The sequence below is a fragment of the Heterodontus francisci genome, chromosome 9 (assembly GCF_036365525.1).
Source record: "Heterodontus francisci isolate sHetFra1 chromosome 9, sHetFra1.hap1, whole genome shotgun sequence".
Classification (NCBI taxonomy): domain Eukaryota; kingdom Metazoa; phylum Chordata; class Chondrichthyes; order Heterodontiformes; family Heterodontidae; genus Heterodontus; species Heterodontus francisci.
Genome location: NC_090379.1, coordinates 93412586 through 93433657, shown reverse-complemented (window position 1 = coordinate 93433657; position 21072 = coordinate 93412586). Strand labels below are relative to the sequence as shown.

Here is a 21072-nt window from a genome sequence, read left to right as displayed (position 1 = left end):
GTCTGTATGGATTTTAAGAAAGCCTTTGACAAAGTACCACAAATGAGACTGACTACCAAAACTGAGGCTCATGAATGAGGAGGGTCAGTGTCAACTTGGATAAAAATTGGCTTAAGGACAGAAACAGAGGGTCATGGTAAATGGTAGTTTTTCAGACTGGAGGATGGTAGTGGTGTTTCCCCAAGGGTCAGTGCTGGGACCACAGTTTTTTTTTGTTATCTATAAATGACTTGGATATCGGAATATAGAGTAAAATTTCAAAATTTGGCGATGATACTAAACTTGGAGGTCTGGCAAACAGTGAGGATGATACTAATCGATTGCAACAGGACAGAGATAGGCGAGCAGAATGGGCAAACAAGTGGCAGGTGGAATGTAATACAGAGAAGTCTGAGGTGATGCATTATGGCAGAAGGGATAGGAAGAAGTAACAGTGACAACTAGAGTGTGCAGGCAGAGAGGGATCTGGGGGTCCATGTGCATAGATCTCAGAAGCTGGCAAGACATATTGAGACAGTGGTTAGCAAAGCATATGCGATCTTGAGCTTCATAAATAGAGGCATTGAGTACAAAAGCAGGAAAGTTATGCTGAACCTTTATAAAGTTCTGGTTAGGCCACAGCTAGAGTATTGCATCCCGTTCTGGTCACCACACTTTAGGAAGGATGTGAGGGTCCTTGAGAGGGTACAGAGGAGATTTACCAGAATAATTCCAGGGATGAGGGAATTTAGCCACAAGGTTAGGTTGGAGAAGCTGGGGTTGTTCTCCTTGGAGCAAAGGAGATTGAGGGGAGATTTGATAGAGGTGTGCAAGATTTTGACAGGTTTAGATAAGGTAGACAAAGAAATGCTGTTCCCAGGTACAAGGACTAGGGGGACACAAATTTAAGGTTTTGGGCAAGAGATACAGGGGGTATATGTGAGGAAGAACTTTTTTTACACAGTGGAGACAATGAATGTTTCAAAAGGAAATTGGATAGGTCTTTGAGGGAAATAAACTTGCAGGGCTACAAAGATAGAGCGAAGGAATGGAAATGATTGGATTGTACTACAAAGAGCCGACATGGACTCAATGGGCTGAATTACCTCCATCTGTGCCATTATGACTCGAAGACTCTAACTGCCAGAATCCAAATCAAAATAATTTCAGTGCCACTGTCCTTTACATCCGTCTGTTTCTTTATAGTTTATTCCGTTTAACTGTTGCACACAAACCTCAATTCAAGTTAGCTATTATTGCAAGGTCACTCCCAAATGTGAAATGCTGGGCACAGATCTGAGTTAGCCTATCATGGTGCTATTGTCACAATACTCCATTGCTGGGTAAATAGCCTGTGTGTGTTGTCTAGTAGACTGGCTATTCAGATACTAAAGCAAATCTAGATTATTACCAGTGGCTCTCAAGTGACAGTGCTCCAGGTGAGTTGAAAGATAAGAAAGAAGTTTGAGAGAGGCTGCGACACAAATGGAAGCTCAAATTAAACCCATCAGAAAAGTGTGATAAAATGTTTTTGTGCAATAGACTCACATAGAAGTTAGATGTATGCTGTACCTACAATTACTTCAAGTCATCTTCAATATTCTAACTGGATATTATGGTTTTTTTTTTGCCCTAGCCAGGGATTAAAATTCACAGTAGACTGGAGGAAAAAATTATTAATTGGGTTCCTTAGTTTCTAATGGGCCATTTGTTTAGTCTATTATTGATGGACTGAAGGTTCATTTCAAAATTTTGATAAAGGTTATTGAAAAAAAGCCCTGTATCAAGTGGAGCACAAATGCTGAAAAAAACATGGCGCAAAGGCCTTCAAACCACCGAAACCAAAGGTTGTTTGGTTCTCTTGATTTTATTTTTAAGCAGTTAACAAATTTACTGAGTAGTTAATTCTACTAGTTGCCTGGTTTGGAGGAAGGGAGGGGCCAAATCGGAAATTCTTCACACCCATTCTTTCAAAATGGAGCAATGTTGGTCTTATAAGGCTGTGAGACTCAAACAAGCGACCATACAGATAATGAAATAATCAATACAACATACAAGGTCTTCATTCTATAGTTTTATTAGTAAATCAGTAATGCACTGTGTTGGAAAACAATATGCATTTTATTTGTAATGGAAAGAAAAAGCCGTAAGATTGAATAATTTTTGTAAGCTTTGACATCTACAAGACATTGCTTCCATTAGCCATTGGAGTAGAGCTCTCTCTGTTCTAACAGTCTTTTTCACTAGTCGTACTTTGTTCTTTAGATTGTGACTAAAATTAGCAACAAAGAATCTGTCAATGAAGAGCCTGTTGATTATAGAAACCACACATACATTGTATGTGATTAAGGACAAGGGTAGCACTAAATGCCACAGACGCAGTGATGCAACCAACTGTACACCAGAACTGTACAATTAAATATCTCCTCAAGTTTTGTCCTGTCCAAACCACTAAGGTTTAACATTTTTTTAAAAAATCAGTAGCTGTTTAGAAACTTGCATCTTCTATAATCAATCTATAATGGTATACATTTTTTTTAAAAAGTGCAAACTTTTGGCGACACTTCTTGCATTCAGGTTATTGCCATTTTGTCGTGCCCACTTATAGAAGCACTGGTTTTATCCACTGTCTTCTCCCAAGGCTCCACTTTGTCCTTCACACCAAACGTCCTACTACAAACCAAGAGAAATGAGAATGCATCAGTATTTAGTCATTTAGTCTAGCCAAGCGTAAATACTCAGACAGTTACTGTCTGGCACCTTCAACTTGAGTATAATAAGTGTAAATACATATCATTAGTTAGCAACCATGCAATTCTCAAACATGGTAATCTGGAACTTTTATATTTTCTTGCCCTGTCCACCATTCCATACAAGCTCCTTGGCCAAGATAATAGGGCCACTGGTCTGTCCTCATGGCTCCATCAATGTCATTCTATGTAGCCAACCTATAAGGAGTAGGACAAGAACAGTCCAAAGTCACTTCCCCTTCTTGTGCGACATATATGCCCTCTTTGTTCGGTTCCTCTCCAATGGCAGTAGAGAATTCATCATTTTAGGAATCACAGGTGTAAACCAATATCTTATCACTTGATGTATGACATGTCGGAGTGTTACCTCACTATCTCCAAAGTTAGATATTTCATAACGTTTCCAACATGGCATACTTTGAACAGAAGGAATACTTATAAACAGATATCCTTTTTAAGTATAAATAGCTAGCCTTTGAAAATGTAGTCATAAGACTTCTTTAAAAAAATTGTGCTTTCTCTTTTCATTTCTGTCCTGTCAAGCAATTCTGAGAAGGCAAGAAGGTGACCTATTCTTGGCCATTTAAAAATGCTCTTCTGTAATTGGGTAAAACACTTGGTCATGATGACACTTGTTCCCCTCTGTCCTTATGGAAACCACATGGCCTGCATTATCAATACTTCCCTATACTGCCTGGTTGAAGAATTACAAATCTGAAGAGATCTGACCTCAGCCATTTTGATCATGTTTAGGGACAAAAAACTTGCGTTTCCAAAGCACCTTTCACAACCTCAGGACATTCCAAAGTGTTTTACAGCCAATGAAACAATTTTGAGGTGTAGTCACTGTTGTAATGTAGGAAATGTGGCAAGCGATTAGGTGCACAGCAAAATTTCAGAAACAACACTCTGATAGTGAGCAGATATTCTGTTTTAATGATGTTGGTTGGCAGAAACAGTGAAGAATGATAAAAGAAGAGAGAAGAGCAAGCAATAAAGAAATGCCCAAGTCCAAGGGGGGAACATTTACCTCATACAATAAGGACATTCTGGATGATGTTAAATATGATCTAAAGCTTTTCCCTAATGCCAATTCTTGATCGATTGACTTGCACTGTAGTATTTCTGCCTTTTCATTAGAGGATTATAAGTTCAAGCCCAGCTGGGACACCTCAGTTTAAACCTAATGGCCACATCTACACTGTTAAAAAAGACTTTAAATTAAGATCCTGATGGTTGCTAAAAGAGAAAGTAATCCCTGTGTGCTGCCAAAAAGACAAATGAATCCTCCCAATGGCTTGCATCTCTCAGGATTCACCAGTGTAAAGGGGATGTGCAACCTTCCAGCTTTGAGTCCAGCCCGAGTTAAAATATCCGTAATGATTTGTACACAGTGGCAGATCTTTGACCCAGTTCAGGAAATTGCTTGAATGAACCCATCGCTCATGTATATTATTTTTTACTTGAAACAATGTTTTGATATGACAGGAGAAGCTGCACATTTCTGATGGAGCATGAATGGCCACAACGTGTTGCGAGCTGAAAAACTGGTAGCGTAGCTAGCATTTGGTAAGAGCATATTTTGACAGAGATCAGATTGGATCCAGATGTTTCTGCAAAGGTGAACTTCTGGGAAATTTTGTGTAATGAGTAAATTGCACCCTGTAGAAACATAGCAGGGAATAGTTTTCTAATCTATGCCATACTTTCCCTTTTAGACAATGGCAGCTGAGCATAATAAAATAAATTTGCGATGAATAAAACATCTTGTCAGAAGCAATTATTTTCATGTTTCACTTCCCCAGACACCTGATTCTGCCATGGCTAGGAAGCAGAATAACAGCCTCCAGCCATTCTAATTTAATATTAACACTGTTTTATGATGCATAAAATACTGGCATTTCTTTCTCTCATTTGTGAAGAAAGAAACGGGATGAGGAGGCTCCAGGAACATCCCCATCCTCAATGATAGCGTAGCTCAGCACTTAAGTGCAAATAACAAGGCTGAAGTGTTCTGAACCACCTTCAGCTGGAACTCCTCCTGAGGTCCCCACCATCACAGAAGCCAGTCTTGAGCCAATTCTATTTATTCCACGTGATATCAAGCAAAGGCTGTGGACCCTGACAACATCCCGGCTGTAGTAGTGAAGACTTGTGCTCCAGAACTAGCCAAGTCTCCAGCCAAACTGTTCCAGTACAAGTATAATACTGGCATTTAACCGACAAAGTGGAAAATTGTCCAGGTATGTCCTGTCCACAAAAAGCAGGCCAAATCCAATCCAGCCATTAACCACCCCATCAGTCTACTCGCAATCATCAGCAAAGTGATGGAAGGGTTCATTGGCAGCGCTATCAAGTGACACTTACTCAACAATCATTTGTTCACTGATGCTCAGTTTGGGTTCTTCCAGGACCACTCGGCTCCAGACCTCATTACAGCCTTGATCCAAGCTGAATTCCAGAGGTGAGGTGAGAGTGACTGCTTTTGACATCAAGGCAGAACTTGACCAACTGTGTAGGCAAAATTGAAGTCAATGGGAATGAGGGGGAAAACTATCCACTGGATCGAGTCATAGCTAAAACAAAGGAAAATGGTTGTAGTTGTTGGAAATCAATCATCTCAGCCTCAGGACATCGCTGCAGGAGTTCCTCAGGGCACGTCCTAGGCCCAACCATCTTCAGCTGTTTCATCAATGACCTTCCCTCCATCATAAGATCAGAAGTGGGGATGTTCACAGATGATTGCATAGTGTTCAATACCATTACCAATTCCTCAGACACTGAAGCAGTCCATGTCCCAAAACAGCAGGACCTGGACAACATTTAGGCTTGGGCCGATAAGTGGTAAGTAACATTTGCACCACAGAAGTGCCAGGCAATGACCATCTCCAACAAGAGAGAATCCAACCATCTCCCCTTGACGTTCAGCAACATTTTCATCACTGAATCCCCACCATCAACATCCTGGGGGTTATCATTGACCAGAAACTGAACTGGACCAACCACATAAATACTGTGGCTACAAGAGCAAGTCAGAAGTTGGAGGTTTTGTTGCGAGTGACTCACCTCCTGACTGCCCAAAGCCTTTCCACCACTACAAGGCACACATCAGGAGTGTGACCACATACTCTACACTTTTCTGGACAACTGCTGAAGTTCCAACAATACTCAAGAAGCTCAACACCAACCTGGACAAAGTAGCCAACACACCATCCACCACCTTAAACATTCACTCCCTTCACCACCAGTGCAACATGGCTGCAGTGTGTACCATATACAAAATGCATTGCAGCTACTCACCAAGGTTCCTTTGACTGCAAACCCACAACCTCTACCACCTAAAAGGTCTGGTGCAGCAGGTGCATGGGCACACCGGCATCTGCAAGTTTCCCTCCTAGTCATAAACCATCCTGACTTGGAACTATATCACTGTCACTGGGTTAAAATCCTGGAACTCCCTCACTACCAGCACTGTGGGGTACCTAAAGCACATGGATTGTAGTGGCTCGTAACGGCAGCTCACCACCACCTTCTCCAGGGCAATTGGCGATGGACAATAAATGCTGGCCTTACCACTGATGCCCACATCCCAATAATAAATAGAAAAAAGGAACAAATTGCTCTGTAAGTAATATCAAGATTTCTAATATCAGAAATGTAATTTCCTTGTACTGGTGCTAAATTATGTTGAATCAGCGCTGAGCTCTGTTTGCTACAGCAGCATTGTGCATACCGGTTTAAATATAATTTTACATCATCAAGTCTGACTTATATCTAGGGACAACTGAGTTGGCCTAACCAATGAGGAAAAATATTCACTCAGGGCTATGAATAATATAAAAATAACACGTGTTTAAATATATCAGATCCTGGAGCTAAAGGTTAAGCATTTCAGTAATTATTTTAAGTATATAAACTTCACTTAGGAAACATTTATGTCAGAAGTCCATTTAAGCTTTACCCTTGAATACCATCCATTTAGCTGAACCTAGATTTGAATTGATCTGAATTTTTTTTAACTATGCAAGGTAGAAATTTGTCTTTGGCAGAGGCACATATAAGGCAGTGGCCAGAGGTTTACAATGGGCGGACAGGAGCCGGACTCTGACGTAAATGTTGGTGCCGAGCCCACTTCCACCCAACCTGGGGATCCGTCCCGTATTTTACGGATTCCCAGGCTTTAACTGGCCCGAGGCGGGACTTCCACCCACTTGAGGGAGGAGGTCCCGCCTCAGTGAGCTGCCAGCCAATCAGGCTGGCAGCTCTTAGTCTCAGCAGCGCCACCGGGACCGGTGGCAACTGCTGGAACTGCAGCCCAGCCGACCAAGGAGGATACCAAGCAGCCGGGACTGAAGGTAAGTTTAGGTTGCCTCACCAGGGGGGTCTTGGATCCCAGGGTTGGGTTGGGAGGCGGGGGTGGCCCTCAATCAGGCACCCTGTGCCCGATTGTCAGGCCCCCGACCCCCCTCCCCGGGGTGTGAAAGGCCGGCAGCTATAGCTGGGCGGCCTTTCACGTCCCCAGCACACCCGCTTGCCACGGGTAAAATACCCGTGGAGGCAGGTGAGGGCCCTTAAGTGGCTGTTATGTGGCCACTTAAGGGTCTTGATTGGCCTCGGGAGGGCGGGCCGCTTCTTACCCCCCCGCCGGACCTCTGTAAACTTGGTCAGAGGCGGAATCGAGGCGGTTAGGCTTCGTGTTGCCTGCCGCTCAATTTTACGCCGCCCCCACGCCACCATTCGACCCGCTGGGGTGGCATAAAATTCCGGCCAGTATCTCATCAATCATTCATTGTACACTGCACCTGATATTCAGTTCCCGTGACACTGCTGGAACTGAATATGGGCTGGGCGTATATCAGGCAGCCGATGAGATACCGCCCAAGACAAATTTCTATTCTACATGTCCCTTAATTAAGTTCATGTACTGGTTCATTCTTAAATTGATGATTTTAGTGACACCCTAGAAGTTTCATATTTAGCGTTTCAATTCTTTAACCCTAAACTGAGCCATATTCACAATCATTCTTCATAGCTCTGGGTTTGTCTTGGCTAAATTAAACTCCAGGAAGCTTGGATTAGCAGTTCAGTTGGATTTTTTCTTCTGCACTGCATATCTGAGCATTAGCCTTTGTCACACGTAAGCAAAAATCTCAAGCTTGACCTCAACAGTGATGTAGCCAAAGTTCATTTGGGGAAGGGTGCAGAGTGCACTTCAAGCTCATTTGGAACCAATCGTACAGCTTCATCTGAGAATAAGTCCAGTTGGAGATGGGACATGGGCACATAATGTCAAATGGTGATCTCAAAAAGCTACCAAGTCCTTTCAATGCTATTCAAACTGTTGGTTTATGGTGGATGTCAACATCTGACCCACCACTGTGATTAGTGCTCAGATAGTAATTTTTGCTTTAGAAAGATTGATGCAGTGAGTTCTGGAATAGAGGACAGAGCTGATTAATGTATGACAAATGCTTAAATAGACTTCGAACATAAATGTTTCCTAACTGCAGTTTTTATACTTAAAATAATTATTGAACTGCTTAACCTTTAGCTCCACGATCCAATGTCATAAAATATGTGTTGCTTTTATGTTATTCCTTGCCCTTGGTGAATATTTTTCCTCATCAAGTTGATGGGCATCAATTTTGGGAATGGTACACACATCCACTTTTGACACCCAGTGTTAGCATCAAGCACTCTGAGGTCAGGTATAACACCCATTAACCTTGACCCCTTGTTTCCCATCTGTCAACTAACATTCTATCACTTCTGCATTTTCTCTCAAACCAAACACCTGAGTTTTTGTAACAAGCCTTCTAAGAAACACTTTTATCAAATGCTTTTGGTAATCCATGCACACTGCATCTACTGCATTCCTTTTATCTGTAAAGGCTGTCATTCCTTCAAAGTAAAAACTCTATTAAATTTGTCCTACACGTCTTGGGTTAACAAATTTGTGCTGGATATTGCTGATTATCTCATCGTTTTTAAATGCTTCATAATTTTAAGAGTTTACCCACAATTGGCAGACTGTTTGCACTATAATTACCTAGCTTTTCCTTCTCCCTTTTTGAACAGAGCTGTTGCACTGGCTACCCTTCACGTTCCTTGCTCGATTTGATTATCTAATGACAATTGAAAAATTGCAGTCAGAGTCTCAGCTATCTCATCTCTGACTTCCTGCAATAGCCATCCTGGCACTTGGAGTTCTGCTTCCTTTTTCCAAACCAATTACTCTTTTACAGTTACCTTTAACAATTGTTCTTCATCCTTTTCTTGCACAATTCCATCATAACTGTAAAAACTGGTGAAAAATTGCTAACGGACTGAATTTTACAGACCCCACCGATGTCGGGGGTCATGGCGGGGCGGTGTTGGAAAATGCCTCCGGGCGAAGCCCGCCATGGGAAGGCCTGGTCCAATATTGCTGGTGGCGGCGAGGGCTCGTGGCGGACCCCCCCTCCGCCACTCGGCAACGGGAGCCAAATCTGAATATTTTTTAAAATGTATATTCGTGAATACATTACTTACCCGCTCCTGTCATCCGGTCCCAAGCGATATTGGTGCTAGTGTCCAGCACTCCCACACCTTTGGGTCCCCATCCGAGGATCCGAGGCATGACACTGGTGGGGAGGGGGGAGCAGGTAAATTGTTCAGTGTGGGAGGGAGAGGAGCATGGTTAAACTAATATCACTGGTTTAGGGGATGGTGGGAAGGGGTAAAGATTAAAGTTTCTGAACTTTGCGGGGGGGAAGGTCAGGTGGGCAGGGGAAGGGTTTTGTGGGGGGGGAGAGGCAAGTAATTAATTACATAGTTTTTGAGAAGGGGGAGAGGGGCAAATTAAATATTTTCAATTTTTTTTCCAACATCTATCTTTAAAAATCTAACTTAAATGGAAGGGCTCAAAGCCCTTTAAAAATTGCGTTGGCGCTGGCGCAGTGGTGTCTTGCACCATTCATGGGGACAGACCGCCCACCCCCTCCACATCATCGGGGGGGGGGGGGGGGGGCGGTCTGTCCTGGCCATTTAATTGAGCCGCTGCCACGGCACATTTATAAAATCCAGCCCTACATCTCTCCTATGTCTTCATGCTCCACAACTCTATTGCTCCCTTCATTCCTGAGTGGTCCTACTTTCAATCATTAGTCTTTTATTTATGTAGTATATATAAATGATTTGGAGGAAAATGTAGCTGGTCTGATTCGTACGTTTGTGGACGACACAAAGGTTGGTGGAGTTGCGGATAATGATGAGGATTGTCAGAGGATACAGCAGGATATAGATCGGTTGGAGACTTGGGCAGAGAAATGGCAGATGGAGTTTAATCCGGACAAATGTGAGGTAATGCATTTTGGAAGGTCTAATGCAGGTGGGAGGTATACAGTAAATGGCAGAACCCTTAGGAGTATTGACAGGCACAGAGATCTGGGCGTACAGGTCCACAGGTCACTGAAAGTGGCAACGCAGGTGGATAAGGTAGTCAAGAAGGCATACGGCATGCTTGCCTTCATCGGTCGGGGCATAGAGTATAAAAATTGGCAAGTCATGTTGCAGCTGTACAGAACCTTAGTTAGGCCACACTTAGAATATTGCGTGCAATTCTGGTCGCCACACTACCAGAAGGACGTGGAGGCTTTGGAGAGGGTACAGAGGAGGTTTACCAGGATGTTGCCTGGTCTGGAGGGCATTAGCTATGAGGAGAGGTTGGAAAAACTCGAATTGTTTTCACTGGAACGACGGAGGTGAAGGGGCGACATGATAGAGGTTTACAAAGTTATGAGCGGCATGGACAGAGTGGATAGTCAGAAGCTTTTTCCCAGGGTGGAAGAGTCAGTTACTAGGGGACATAGGTTTAAGGTGCGAGGGGCAAAGTTCAGAGGGGATGTGCGAGGCAAGTGTTTTACACAGAGGGTGGTGAGTGCCTGGAACTTGCTGTCAGGGGAGGCGGTGGAAGCAGATACGATAGCGACGTTTAAGAGACATCTTGACAAATACATGAATAGGATGGGAATAGAGGGATATGGGCCCCGGAAGTGCAGAAGGTGTTAGTTTAGGCAGGCATCAAGATCGGCGCAGGCTTGGAGGGCCGAATGGCCTGTTCCTGTGCTGTACTGTTCTTTGTTCTAATAGGCTTATATGCTTACTATTTCCTGTCTTCATATCACCTTTCAGCACTTTACATCTCTCCAATCAGTATCCCTTATAATTAAGTTTCATCATATCCTTTCCTTTTAAGTTTCATTTTAGTTTAATTTCCACCCACAAAACTGTACCTTTTGATACACACTCACCCCCACCTCCCCACTGCTCTTTTAAACCTTATATTAACATATCTATTTTGCACTTCATCCATCTCCCACTATAAATATACCACTGATAATCTGTCATTCTATTTGCTAACTTCCTGTCCTGTTAATGTCTGGCCCAAATTAACTGGGCAGGAAGTTAGCAAACAGGATCGTGGATTACCAGTGGGATATTTCACATTAACTTTTCCTTTTTCCACTCCAGCATCCAAGTCTTCAATGGTTATCTTTTTCCTATTGAAATAACAAATTATGGTTGCTATTTCCCAATTATTCTCCTACTGTCTCATCAGTTATTTTCCCTATGTCATTCCACAAAAATTAACAGACAGGTTAAAGCACAGGACTTCAAAGGGATAATCTCAAGATTATGCCTCATGCAAAGCAGTAGTCAGTATAGGAATAGCAAGATAAGGAAGGCAAGTGCAAAGCTGGACAGAAGGTTGAGATGGGTAAGGTTCAAATTCCTGGAAAACTAGAACTACTTATGGAACCAGAGTAGCCTGAACAGGATTGATGGGTTTCACTTGAACAGTGTTCGGGCCATTGCTGTGGAGGAGAGAGTAAACTAATATTTCAGGGGCTATCACCAAACAAGATGAGGATAAAGAAACAAGGTGTCTAGGAAAGGAAAAAGAGAAAAACGGGAAAGTAATGAAGAGCTGATCAGAAGGAGGAGAATGAAAAAGTAAGGTAACTGAAGAGGTGGAGTCAGATTGAGTGGTATATAAAGTATTCACATGAAATAGGAGGGTTGGAAGTATTATTAATTATAGAGGGGTTGATTTAGTAGCTAGAATAGAGGTGAAACTGAGTTTTTGGACAGGCCTACAAACTTATTATTGGTTATAATTTTTTCAGGGGAGAGAAAGAGGGAAAAATGGAATGTGTGGCAGCATTAATAAAGGATCCTAACACCATGCTACAAATATAGAAATATTCCAGGGGGTTGTGTTAAGAGAGTGTCCATAGGGATAGAGTTAAGGAACAGGAAAGAAAATGGTACAATACTCTGCATTACAGGTCACCAAACAGTAGAGACGAGATAGAGGAAAACATTTATAGACAGTTTAAAAAGCAATTTAAGAACAATAAGACAACAATATTGAGTGAAAGATAGATTGGGATAAAGGTCGTGAATATGATTAAAGTGATCAAAGCTTTTCAATGTGCATCCAAGATTGCTTTCTAACTTAGCATAGTCTAACAGGAAAGAAGTGTTGCTTTAAAATTTTAAATTAAATGCAAGGGCTCCCAGTCCTTTAAAAATGGTGTCAGCGCCTGTGCAGTGCCTGTTAATTTCTAAAACTCCATTTGCAGGACTTCAATTTGTTCCTTCCTACAGCAGAGAAATCCTTGCCTCTTACTCCTCCAATATTACTTTGCTGGAAGATAACAGGTACCTCTGAGGAATTTCCTCGTCATGTCAGTGGTTTTAACATGTTCCCAATTGGGTTGTAGAATGATTGAAGTGGTGTACCCCAGGTGAGCGTGTTAGGGATACTTTGATCTTAAAATATTTAAGAGTTGTGCGTAGGGAGTATGACATAGAAATTGCTGGATGAAAAAAGACCGAGGTTCATTCAGTTTTCCGTCTCCCATCTAGTTAGTTGCATGGTACACTGATAATGGAGTTGTTGCCTAATCACGGGAATCAATCAGCATCAGTTAGATTATAACAGACCCAGATATCGACTGAGGAAAGCCCACCAGTGGTCATAAGTTTTTGGAACCATATGTCCAAAATCACCTTTTAATACCAACATGCTATACTTATGTCATTTCTCAAATTATTCACATACTATATCCCAAAATAGTATTATCTGAAAGAAATCTACCTAAGTTGCATTTGGGTGAATCAATAGCCTTCTAGTGATAACTTGTCCTATTTATGTAATCACTCTTCATAATCTAACCCTGCCTACCGCTGAATCATCGCAGTTCTATCTTCAGTATCTGCTCAGTAGCTACAATGTCCTTTTTGCACTGTGGTGACCAGAACTGCTCACAATGAGGGTCACTTTAATTTTGGGTCATAATGTAAACAGGTGATATTGATTCACCGTGCGTTACACATCGTTCACAAATGTTATTTGAAAATTGGGAGAGATGTATAATGGGTGCATGAATCTATATCACCTATTTTACACTCTCACTTAAAGTCAAAATTGCCCCCAATGGGTTGGATTTTATGATCCTGCCACCGGGAGCTGTGGCAGTTGTGCAAAATAACTTGCGGTCCCACCTGTGACATCAGCGGCAGCAACCCAGAATTATACAGTGGGCAGCTATATTGCTTAATAGAGGCAGCCGTCCCCCCCAATCATAAGGCAGGGGCAGCAATGGAGACTCTGGCAGGTGCTGGCGGCATCTTTAAAAGGCTGCTAGCGTTGCATTTAGTCTCACCGAGCATTGAACAGCAGTTTATTAAATGAGCACCTCTGTGGTTTGCAAAAAACTTGTCACTCAGCAAGCAGCCCCCTGGGCATTGTTCTGACCATGTTAGATGTCAGAGCAAGGGTGCCCCCCACCCCCCCCCCGTTCACAAGCAGGTTCCTTACAGAGCTCCCGCCCCCACTATCACAACCCCCTTACAGTACTCCCCCCATTCACACACAAGTCCCTTGCAGAGCTCCCCCCATTCACACAGAAGTCCCTTGCAGAGCTCCCCCCAGTCACACAGAAGTCCCTTGCAGAGCTCCCCCCATTCACACACAATCCCCTTGCAGAGCTCCCCCCATTCACACACAAGCCCCTTGCAGAGATCCCCGCATTCACGCAGAAGCCCCTTACAGCACTCCCCCCATTCACACTCAAGCCCTTTGCAGAGCTCCTCCCATTCACACACAGGCCCCTTTCAGAGCTCCCGCATTCACACACAAGCCCCTTTCAGAGCTCCCCCCATTCACACAAGTCCCTTGCAGAGATCCCCGCATTCACACAGAAGCCCCTTACAGAGCTCCCCCCATTCACACTCAAGCCCTTTGCAGAGCTCCCCCCATTCACACACAGGCCCCTTTCAGAGCTCCCCGCATTCACACAGAAGTCCCTTGCAGAGCTCCCCCCAGTCACACAGAAGTCCCTTGCAGAGCTCCCCCCATTCACACATAATCCCCTTGCAGAGCTCCCCCCATTCACACACAATCCCCTTGCAGAGCTCCCCCCATTCACACACAAGCCCCTTGCAGAGATCCCCGCATTCACGCAGAAGCCCCTTACAGCACTCCCCCCATTCACACTCAAGCCCTTTGCAGAGCTCCTCCCATTCACACACAGGCCCCTTTCAGAGCTCCCGCATTCACACACAAGCCCCTTTCAGAGCTCCCCCCATTCACACAAGTCCCTTGCAGAGATCCCCGCATTCACACAGAAGCCCCTTACAGAGCTCCCCCCATTCACACTCAAGCCCTTTGCAGAGCTCCCCCCATTCACACACAGGCCCCTTTCAGAGCTCCCCGCATTCATACAGAAGCCCCTTGCAGAGCTCCCTCCATTCACACACAAGCCCCTTGCAGAGCTCCCCCCATTCACGCTCAAGCCCCTTGCAGAGCTCCCTCCATTCACACACAAGCCCCTTGCAGAGCTCCCTCCATTCACACACAAGCCCCTTGCAGAGCTCCCCCCATTCACGCTCAAGCCCCTTGCAGTCTCAGCATAGCAGCAATGGCTCCTGCAAAGCCCACTTCCCCTTAAAAGTTACCTTACCTTTTGCCGCACCAAGAACTCTCACCTCGGTGGCGGCAGCTTTTGAAAGTTGAGAAACTGAAGGCACGTGAGTGCCGCATGTCATGCAGAAAATTGAGCTCCCTTTGTTGGATCGTGGGGAATGAGATTCAAATTTATTTAAAGCATTATTTCTGAAATTTAAATGACGATGCTGTCATGTAGGGATATCAGTGGTGCCATGGTGCTTCTCCACCTCCGACAAGATCGGTAAACAGCATTACGTCGCCGGGTTCCGTGGCGGACGGCCCCGAGGTGATTCTCAGGCCCCCAAACCAACGAACCCGCCTCCAACAATGGAACAAAATTCAGCCGAATATTTCTAGCAGAGATTCACTTTCCTCCCCTAGTTGATAAGCCTCAATAGCCACACAAAGACAATCGTGCAATTCAAGTACAAAAAGCAAGTCACAGTCCCAGAATAAATCAAGGGCCTGTGCTTGCTGTCAAAATATTTGTGAGGCTAATGGCGCTCATCATTATTTATGCGCAAATGGTAAAGCAACTCAGCTGAGAGGCAGATGTGCAATTAGATGCGGATATCTAAAGGTTGCTGTCCAAGTTGGGCCACACCCTCATTAGCTTTGCGAAAACAGCCTCTTGCTGTCTGGTTCACTACTGATATGCATTGAATGGCGTGAAGTTGCTGTATTTGCACACAATGGGCTGGATTTTACCGAGCTCCCGACATCGGGCTCCGTGGCAAGTGGGGCCAGAAGATGGTTCCGACAGAGGCCTGCCAGAGAGGCCGACGCCGGGAGGGCCCGATCCTCCCAGTGCAGAGAGGCCCTGTGGCAGTCCCCTGCACCCCCACCACCCCCCCACCGCCGCTGGGCGATGGACCTCAATTACAATATGCAAATCAACAAGATGAATACATTAACATCTACTTAGCTTTAATCTTCCAGGCCCGCCATGATCTTTGGCACGGCGGCCGACACTCTAGAAAGCAGGCATGACACTGGTGTGAGGGAGGAGGAGCTAAGATTTTTACTGCCGGGGTTGGGGGGGGGGGTGGAAATTAACTCAAATAAGCATCATCAGTGCAGGGGATGGTGGGAAAGGGTGAATTTTCAACCTTGTACAGTAGGCGGGGGGAAGGTCAGAATTCAAAGGTAAGTGCCTCGGGGGGAGGGGGAAGGGCAAATACCTAATGTAATTTTTATTGGGGGGTGGGGTTTGGAAAGGGCGTGACAATTTTATTTTGTAAGAGTTGGGGAGGTGGTTCACTTTAAAAACTCAAATTTGCTGGCAGCGCTGGCTGCCCTTTAAAAAGGGCGTCACGCCTGCGCACAGGCAGCTGACACCATTGCTGGCAACAGACTGCCCACCCCCTCGACTTGATTGGGGTGGGGGTGGGGGTGGGCCACCCTGCCTATTTAAATGAGCCGTCGCACGAGAGATCATGGCGGCTCTGCGATGCAGGCCGCCATTTTTTAAAAATCCAGCCCGACATGAACTAAACTCAGCACAGAAAGTTAAATTTTGTAATTTCAAGTCTAAGTACCCTTTTAATGATGCGATAAGTGTCAAATACAGCCTCCCACAGAAGAGGTGATGCAGGGTGCTCAGCGTGACTTTGTCCAGACGTCGAGACCCCCCCCCGTCGGTAGGATAAAATCCCAGCCTTTACTTATCAATCCATCAATCTGATTGGTTAAGGAGATATGCACTTGCTTCCCCTATTCACTCAGGCCACCAATGCCCTGTTTCTCTCACTGCCCTGCTGCCAACTTGCACTTTCAGCAACTCGCCACGTAAAAAATTTAAAAACCTAAACGTGCAAGGGCAAGTCTAAGTAACAGCTGATGCTGTTAGATGCTCTGATGCAGCAAATGATATCTCTATAAATTCTATAAGCCCAGGCTTTTGGGAGAGGCTGAGAGCTTCAGCTAAAAATGTTACGAAATGTATCAACAGACAACTGGATAAGTGAATGTAATTAATGTTGTGGGGAAAACGGATGATTTTACTTTATTTAAAACTTACAATAAACATCCAAAAATTTTAGCTAGTAAAGGAAAAAGATGATGAATCGGTATGCCTTTAGAAAACTTTTTGTGATTCCACTTTCTCACTTTTGCTTTTCAATGTCACTTGCTCTTCATTGGTTCTCCTTTGGTAGCTTCGCACTGGCAGTTTTCCTACCACTTTCCTTGCATTTGATTTATGTTCCCTACCCCCTCAGTTCTGAGCTTTTGCTGCTTTATTTTAAACCAATTAACAAAGGGTTACAGAAAAAGTGTGACGGCAATAGCATATTTAGACTCTTGACAGTGCTGAACTTGTCACGTCGGCTCCTTGGAACTAGTGAGTCAGACAGGAGCAGGATCAGGCCGCTAGTCTCAGCATGATTGAGAACCATCTTGTGGAGAAGCTTTTAATAATAATTTCAAAGTAGAAAATGTTACAGGTACATTTTTATCCTCTGGCCAAGAGCTTACATTTTATGGTCAAGAATAGGTCTATAAGGAGGTTGAATCACACCTCCAGACTACATGAAATTTTCACGTTATGAACCAAATAGGAGATTTGGAGATCAATTTTCAGAAGGACAGACAAGCATTGTTAATAGCTGGCTTTGAGGAACTGGGCACAAGATAAATACTGATTACAGAGGCGTTTAGGAATTCAGAAGCACCCAATTTCTCAATTTTAATATTTTTTCATTTCTTCCTACGTTATTTGTTTTTGTACATTTTAGATGTTGACTGACCGACTGCCCAGAAATGTTTGGGTCTTATGCAAAGCCATGTATTTTCTCCATCCCATAAGTAGCTCGGCCAGAAGAAATATTGGGTGCTTGTGATAAAGGGATGACAATAATCATGGGTGATTTTAATCTACATATAAACTGGGAAAATCAGGTTTTCAATAGCAGCCTGGATGACAAGTTCATAGAATGCTTTCGAGATAGTTTCTTAGAGCAGCATATTCTGGAACCAACCAGAGAGCAGGTTATATTAGACTTGGTATTGTGTAATGTGACAGGATTAATTAATGACCTCCAGTTTGAACGAGAGAGTCTAAGACTCATATTTTAAACTTAAATAAGAGCAGCTATGCGGACAGGAAAGCTGAGCTAGCTGAAGTGAACTGGGTTACCAGGCTAGGAGGCAGATCAATAGAGAAGCAGTAGCAGACATTTAAGGGGATATTTCAGAATATTGAGAATAAGTATATTCCTACGATAAAGAAAAATTCTAAGGGGAGGACCCACCATCCTTGGTTAACTAAAGAAGTTAAGGAAAGCATCAAACTTAAGGAAAAAGCATATAATTGTGCAAAGATGAGTGGCCAGTCAGAATATCAAGAACAGCAGAGAATGACTAAAAAGTTAATCAGGAGAAAGAAATTAAGAGAATGAGAAGAAGCTAGCTAGAAATGTAAAAACGGACAGCAAGAGTTTCTACAGGTATTTAAAAAGGAAAAGAGTACATAAAGTGAGTGTTGGTCCTCTAGAGAGTGAGAATGGGTAGATAATAAGGAAATGGCGGATGAAATGAACAAATATTTTGCTTCTATCTTTTAGATAGAATTCTCAATTCATTCCATCTTTGCTGCCTCCGGAGAATCCTTGGCATCAGGTGGCAGGACCGCATCTCCAACGCAGAAGTCCTCGAGGCGGCCAATGTCCCCAGCTTATACACACTACTGAGTCAGCGGCGCTTGAGATGGCTTGGCCATGTGAGCCGCATGGAAGATGGCAGGATCCCCAAGGACACATTGTACAGCGAGCTCGCCGCTGGTATCAGACCTACCGGCCGTCCATGTCTCCGCTTTAAAGACGTCTGCAAACGCGATATGAAGTCCTGTGACATTGATCACAAGTCGTGGGAGTCAGTTGCCAGCAATCGCCAGAGTTGGCGGGCAGCCATAAAGGCGGGGCTAAAGTGTGGCGAGTCGAAGAGACTTAGTAGTTGGCAGGAAAAAAGACAGAAGCGCAAGGAGAGAGCCAACTGTGTAACAGCCCCAACAACCAACTTTTTCTGCAGCACCTGTGGAAGAGTCTGTCACTCTAGTATTGGCCTTTATAGCCACTCCAGGCGCTGCTCCACAAACCACTGACCACCTCCAGGCGCTTACCCATTGTCTCCCAAGACAAGGAGGCCAAAGAAGAGAAGATCTTCACTATAGAGGATACAAAAAACATTCCAGTTATAGCTGTAAATCAGGAGGTGAAAGGAAGAGAGAAACTTGCTGAAATTACAATCACTACAGAAGTGGTACTGAGCAAACTGATGGAGCTGTGGAGTGACAAGTTCCCGGGTCCTGTTGGGCATCCTTAAAAAAGGACGGCTAATGAGGTAGTAGATGCGTTGGTGTTAATTTTTCAAAAATCATTCTGGAAAGTAGCTAATATAACCCCTCTATTCAAGAAGTGGAGGAGGCAGAAAACAGGTAACTATAGGCCAGTTAGCTTGACATCTGTCGAGGGGAGGGTGTTAGAATCGATCATTAAGGAGGCTATAGTTGGGCATTTAGAAAAACTCAATGTAATCGGGAATAGTCAGCATGGTTTCGTGAAAGGGAAATCATGTTTAACCAATTTATTGGAGTTTTTTGAAGGAGTAACATGCACTATGGATAATGGGGAGCCCGTTGACGTACTGTACTTGGATTTCCAGAAGGCATTTGACAAGGTGCCACATAAAAGGTTATTGCGCAAAGTAGGAGCTCATGACGTAGTGGGTAACATATTAGCATGGATAGAAGATTGGCTGGCTGGTAGAAAACAGACAGTATGCATAAATGGGTCCTTTTCGGATTGGCAGGATGTGATGAGTGGAGTCCCGCAGGGGTCTGTGCTGGGGCCTCAACTTTTTACAATTTATATCAATGACTTAGATGAGGGGAGCGATGGCATGGTAGCTAAATTTGCAGATGACACAAAGATAGGAAGGAAAGTATGTTGTGAAAAGGACATAGGGAGTTTGCAGACCAATATAGATAGGTTGAATGAGTGAGAAAATATCTGGCAGATGGAGTATAATGTGGGAAAATATGAAGTTGTTCACTTTGGCAGGAAGAATAAAAAAGCAGAGTATTACTTAAATGGGGAACGACTGCAGAATTCCGAGGTGCAGAGGGATCAAGGTGTTCCAGTGCATGAGTCACAAAAAGTTAATATGCAGGTACAGCAAGTAATAAAGAAGGCAAATAGAATGCTATCCTTTATTATGAGAGGAATTGAAAATAAAAGGATGTTATGCTTGAATTATATAGGGCATTGGTGAGACCACATCTCGAATACTGTGTGCAGTTTTTGTCTCCTTGTTTAAGGAAGGATGTGAATGCGTTGGAGGCGGTTCAGAGGAGGTTTACGAGATCAATACCTGGAATGAGCAGGTTGTCTTATGAGGAAAGGCTGAATGGACTGGGCTTGTTTTCACTGGAGTTTAGAAGAGTGAGAGGAGGCTTGATTGAAATATATAAGATCCTGAATGGTCTTGACAAGGTGGATGTGGAAAGGATGTTTCCTCATGTGGGTGAGTCCAGAACTAGGGGGCACTGTTTTAAAATTAGGGGTCACCCTTTTAGGACAGAGACGAGGAGAAATGTTTTCTCTCAGAGGGTTGTGTGACTTTGGAACTCTCTGCCTTAGAAAGTGGTGGAGGCGGGATCACTGAATATTTTTAAGGCGGAGGTGGATAGATTCTTGTTAGGCAAAGGAATCAAAGGTTATCGGGGGTAGATGGGAGTGTGGAATTCAAGACAGAAACAGATCAGCCATGACCTTATTGAATGGCGGAGCAGGCTCAAGAGGCTGAATGGCCTACTCCTGCTCCTAATTCGTATGGTCGTATGGTACCTTGGTCTTAGGTGAAACTGCAGCCTTCCCAGCCCATAAACACCTGAACCTTGTGTGCAATTTAGCTACTGTGTGGCTGTCCACCCAGAAATGAAAAGACAGAAGGAAGACAATCTGGCCATTATGTCTATGTTTTCTCTTTGCTAGAGCAATTGAAAACTGATCCTACTGCCTGTACTCTATTCCCATCACCTGTATCTTACTCTGCTTCAACTATTTAGCCAATATCCCCCCCAAAAGACACAATGGTCTCTGCCTCAAGCACTCCCTCTGGCAAAGCATTCGATGAACCAACAACCTCCTGTGTGAAGATTTTTATCCTAACATCTCTCCTCACTCTGCAATATTTTTAAATTGATGATGCCGCATCATTGACTCCCCAAACTTTAAAAACTTTAATTAAATCTCATAGCTTTCACTGATCCAGTGGAATTAGTCCCAATATCTCCAGTGCCTCCCCATAGCCATGATCTCCCATTTCGGGCATCATTCTGATGGATCT

General features: G+C 43.8%; 1 protein-coding gene across 2 annotated transcripts in view; it reads right to left on the bottom strand.

Moving 5' to 3' along the window:
- Window positions 1-2057: 2057 nt before the first annotated feature.
- Window positions 2058-21072, bottom strand: part of smoc1 (SPARC related modular calcium binding 1) — a 245804-nt gene continuing 226789 nt past the window's right edge. For both annotated transcript variants that reach the window (XM_068038371.1, XM_068038372.1), the window contains exon 13: window positions 2058-2652. In XM_068038371.1, the coding sequence (XP_067894472.1) occupies window positions 2636-2652 (17 nt within the window). In that variant the 3' untranslated portion in view covers window positions 2058-2635. The remainder of the gene's footprint in view (window positions 2653-21072) is intronic.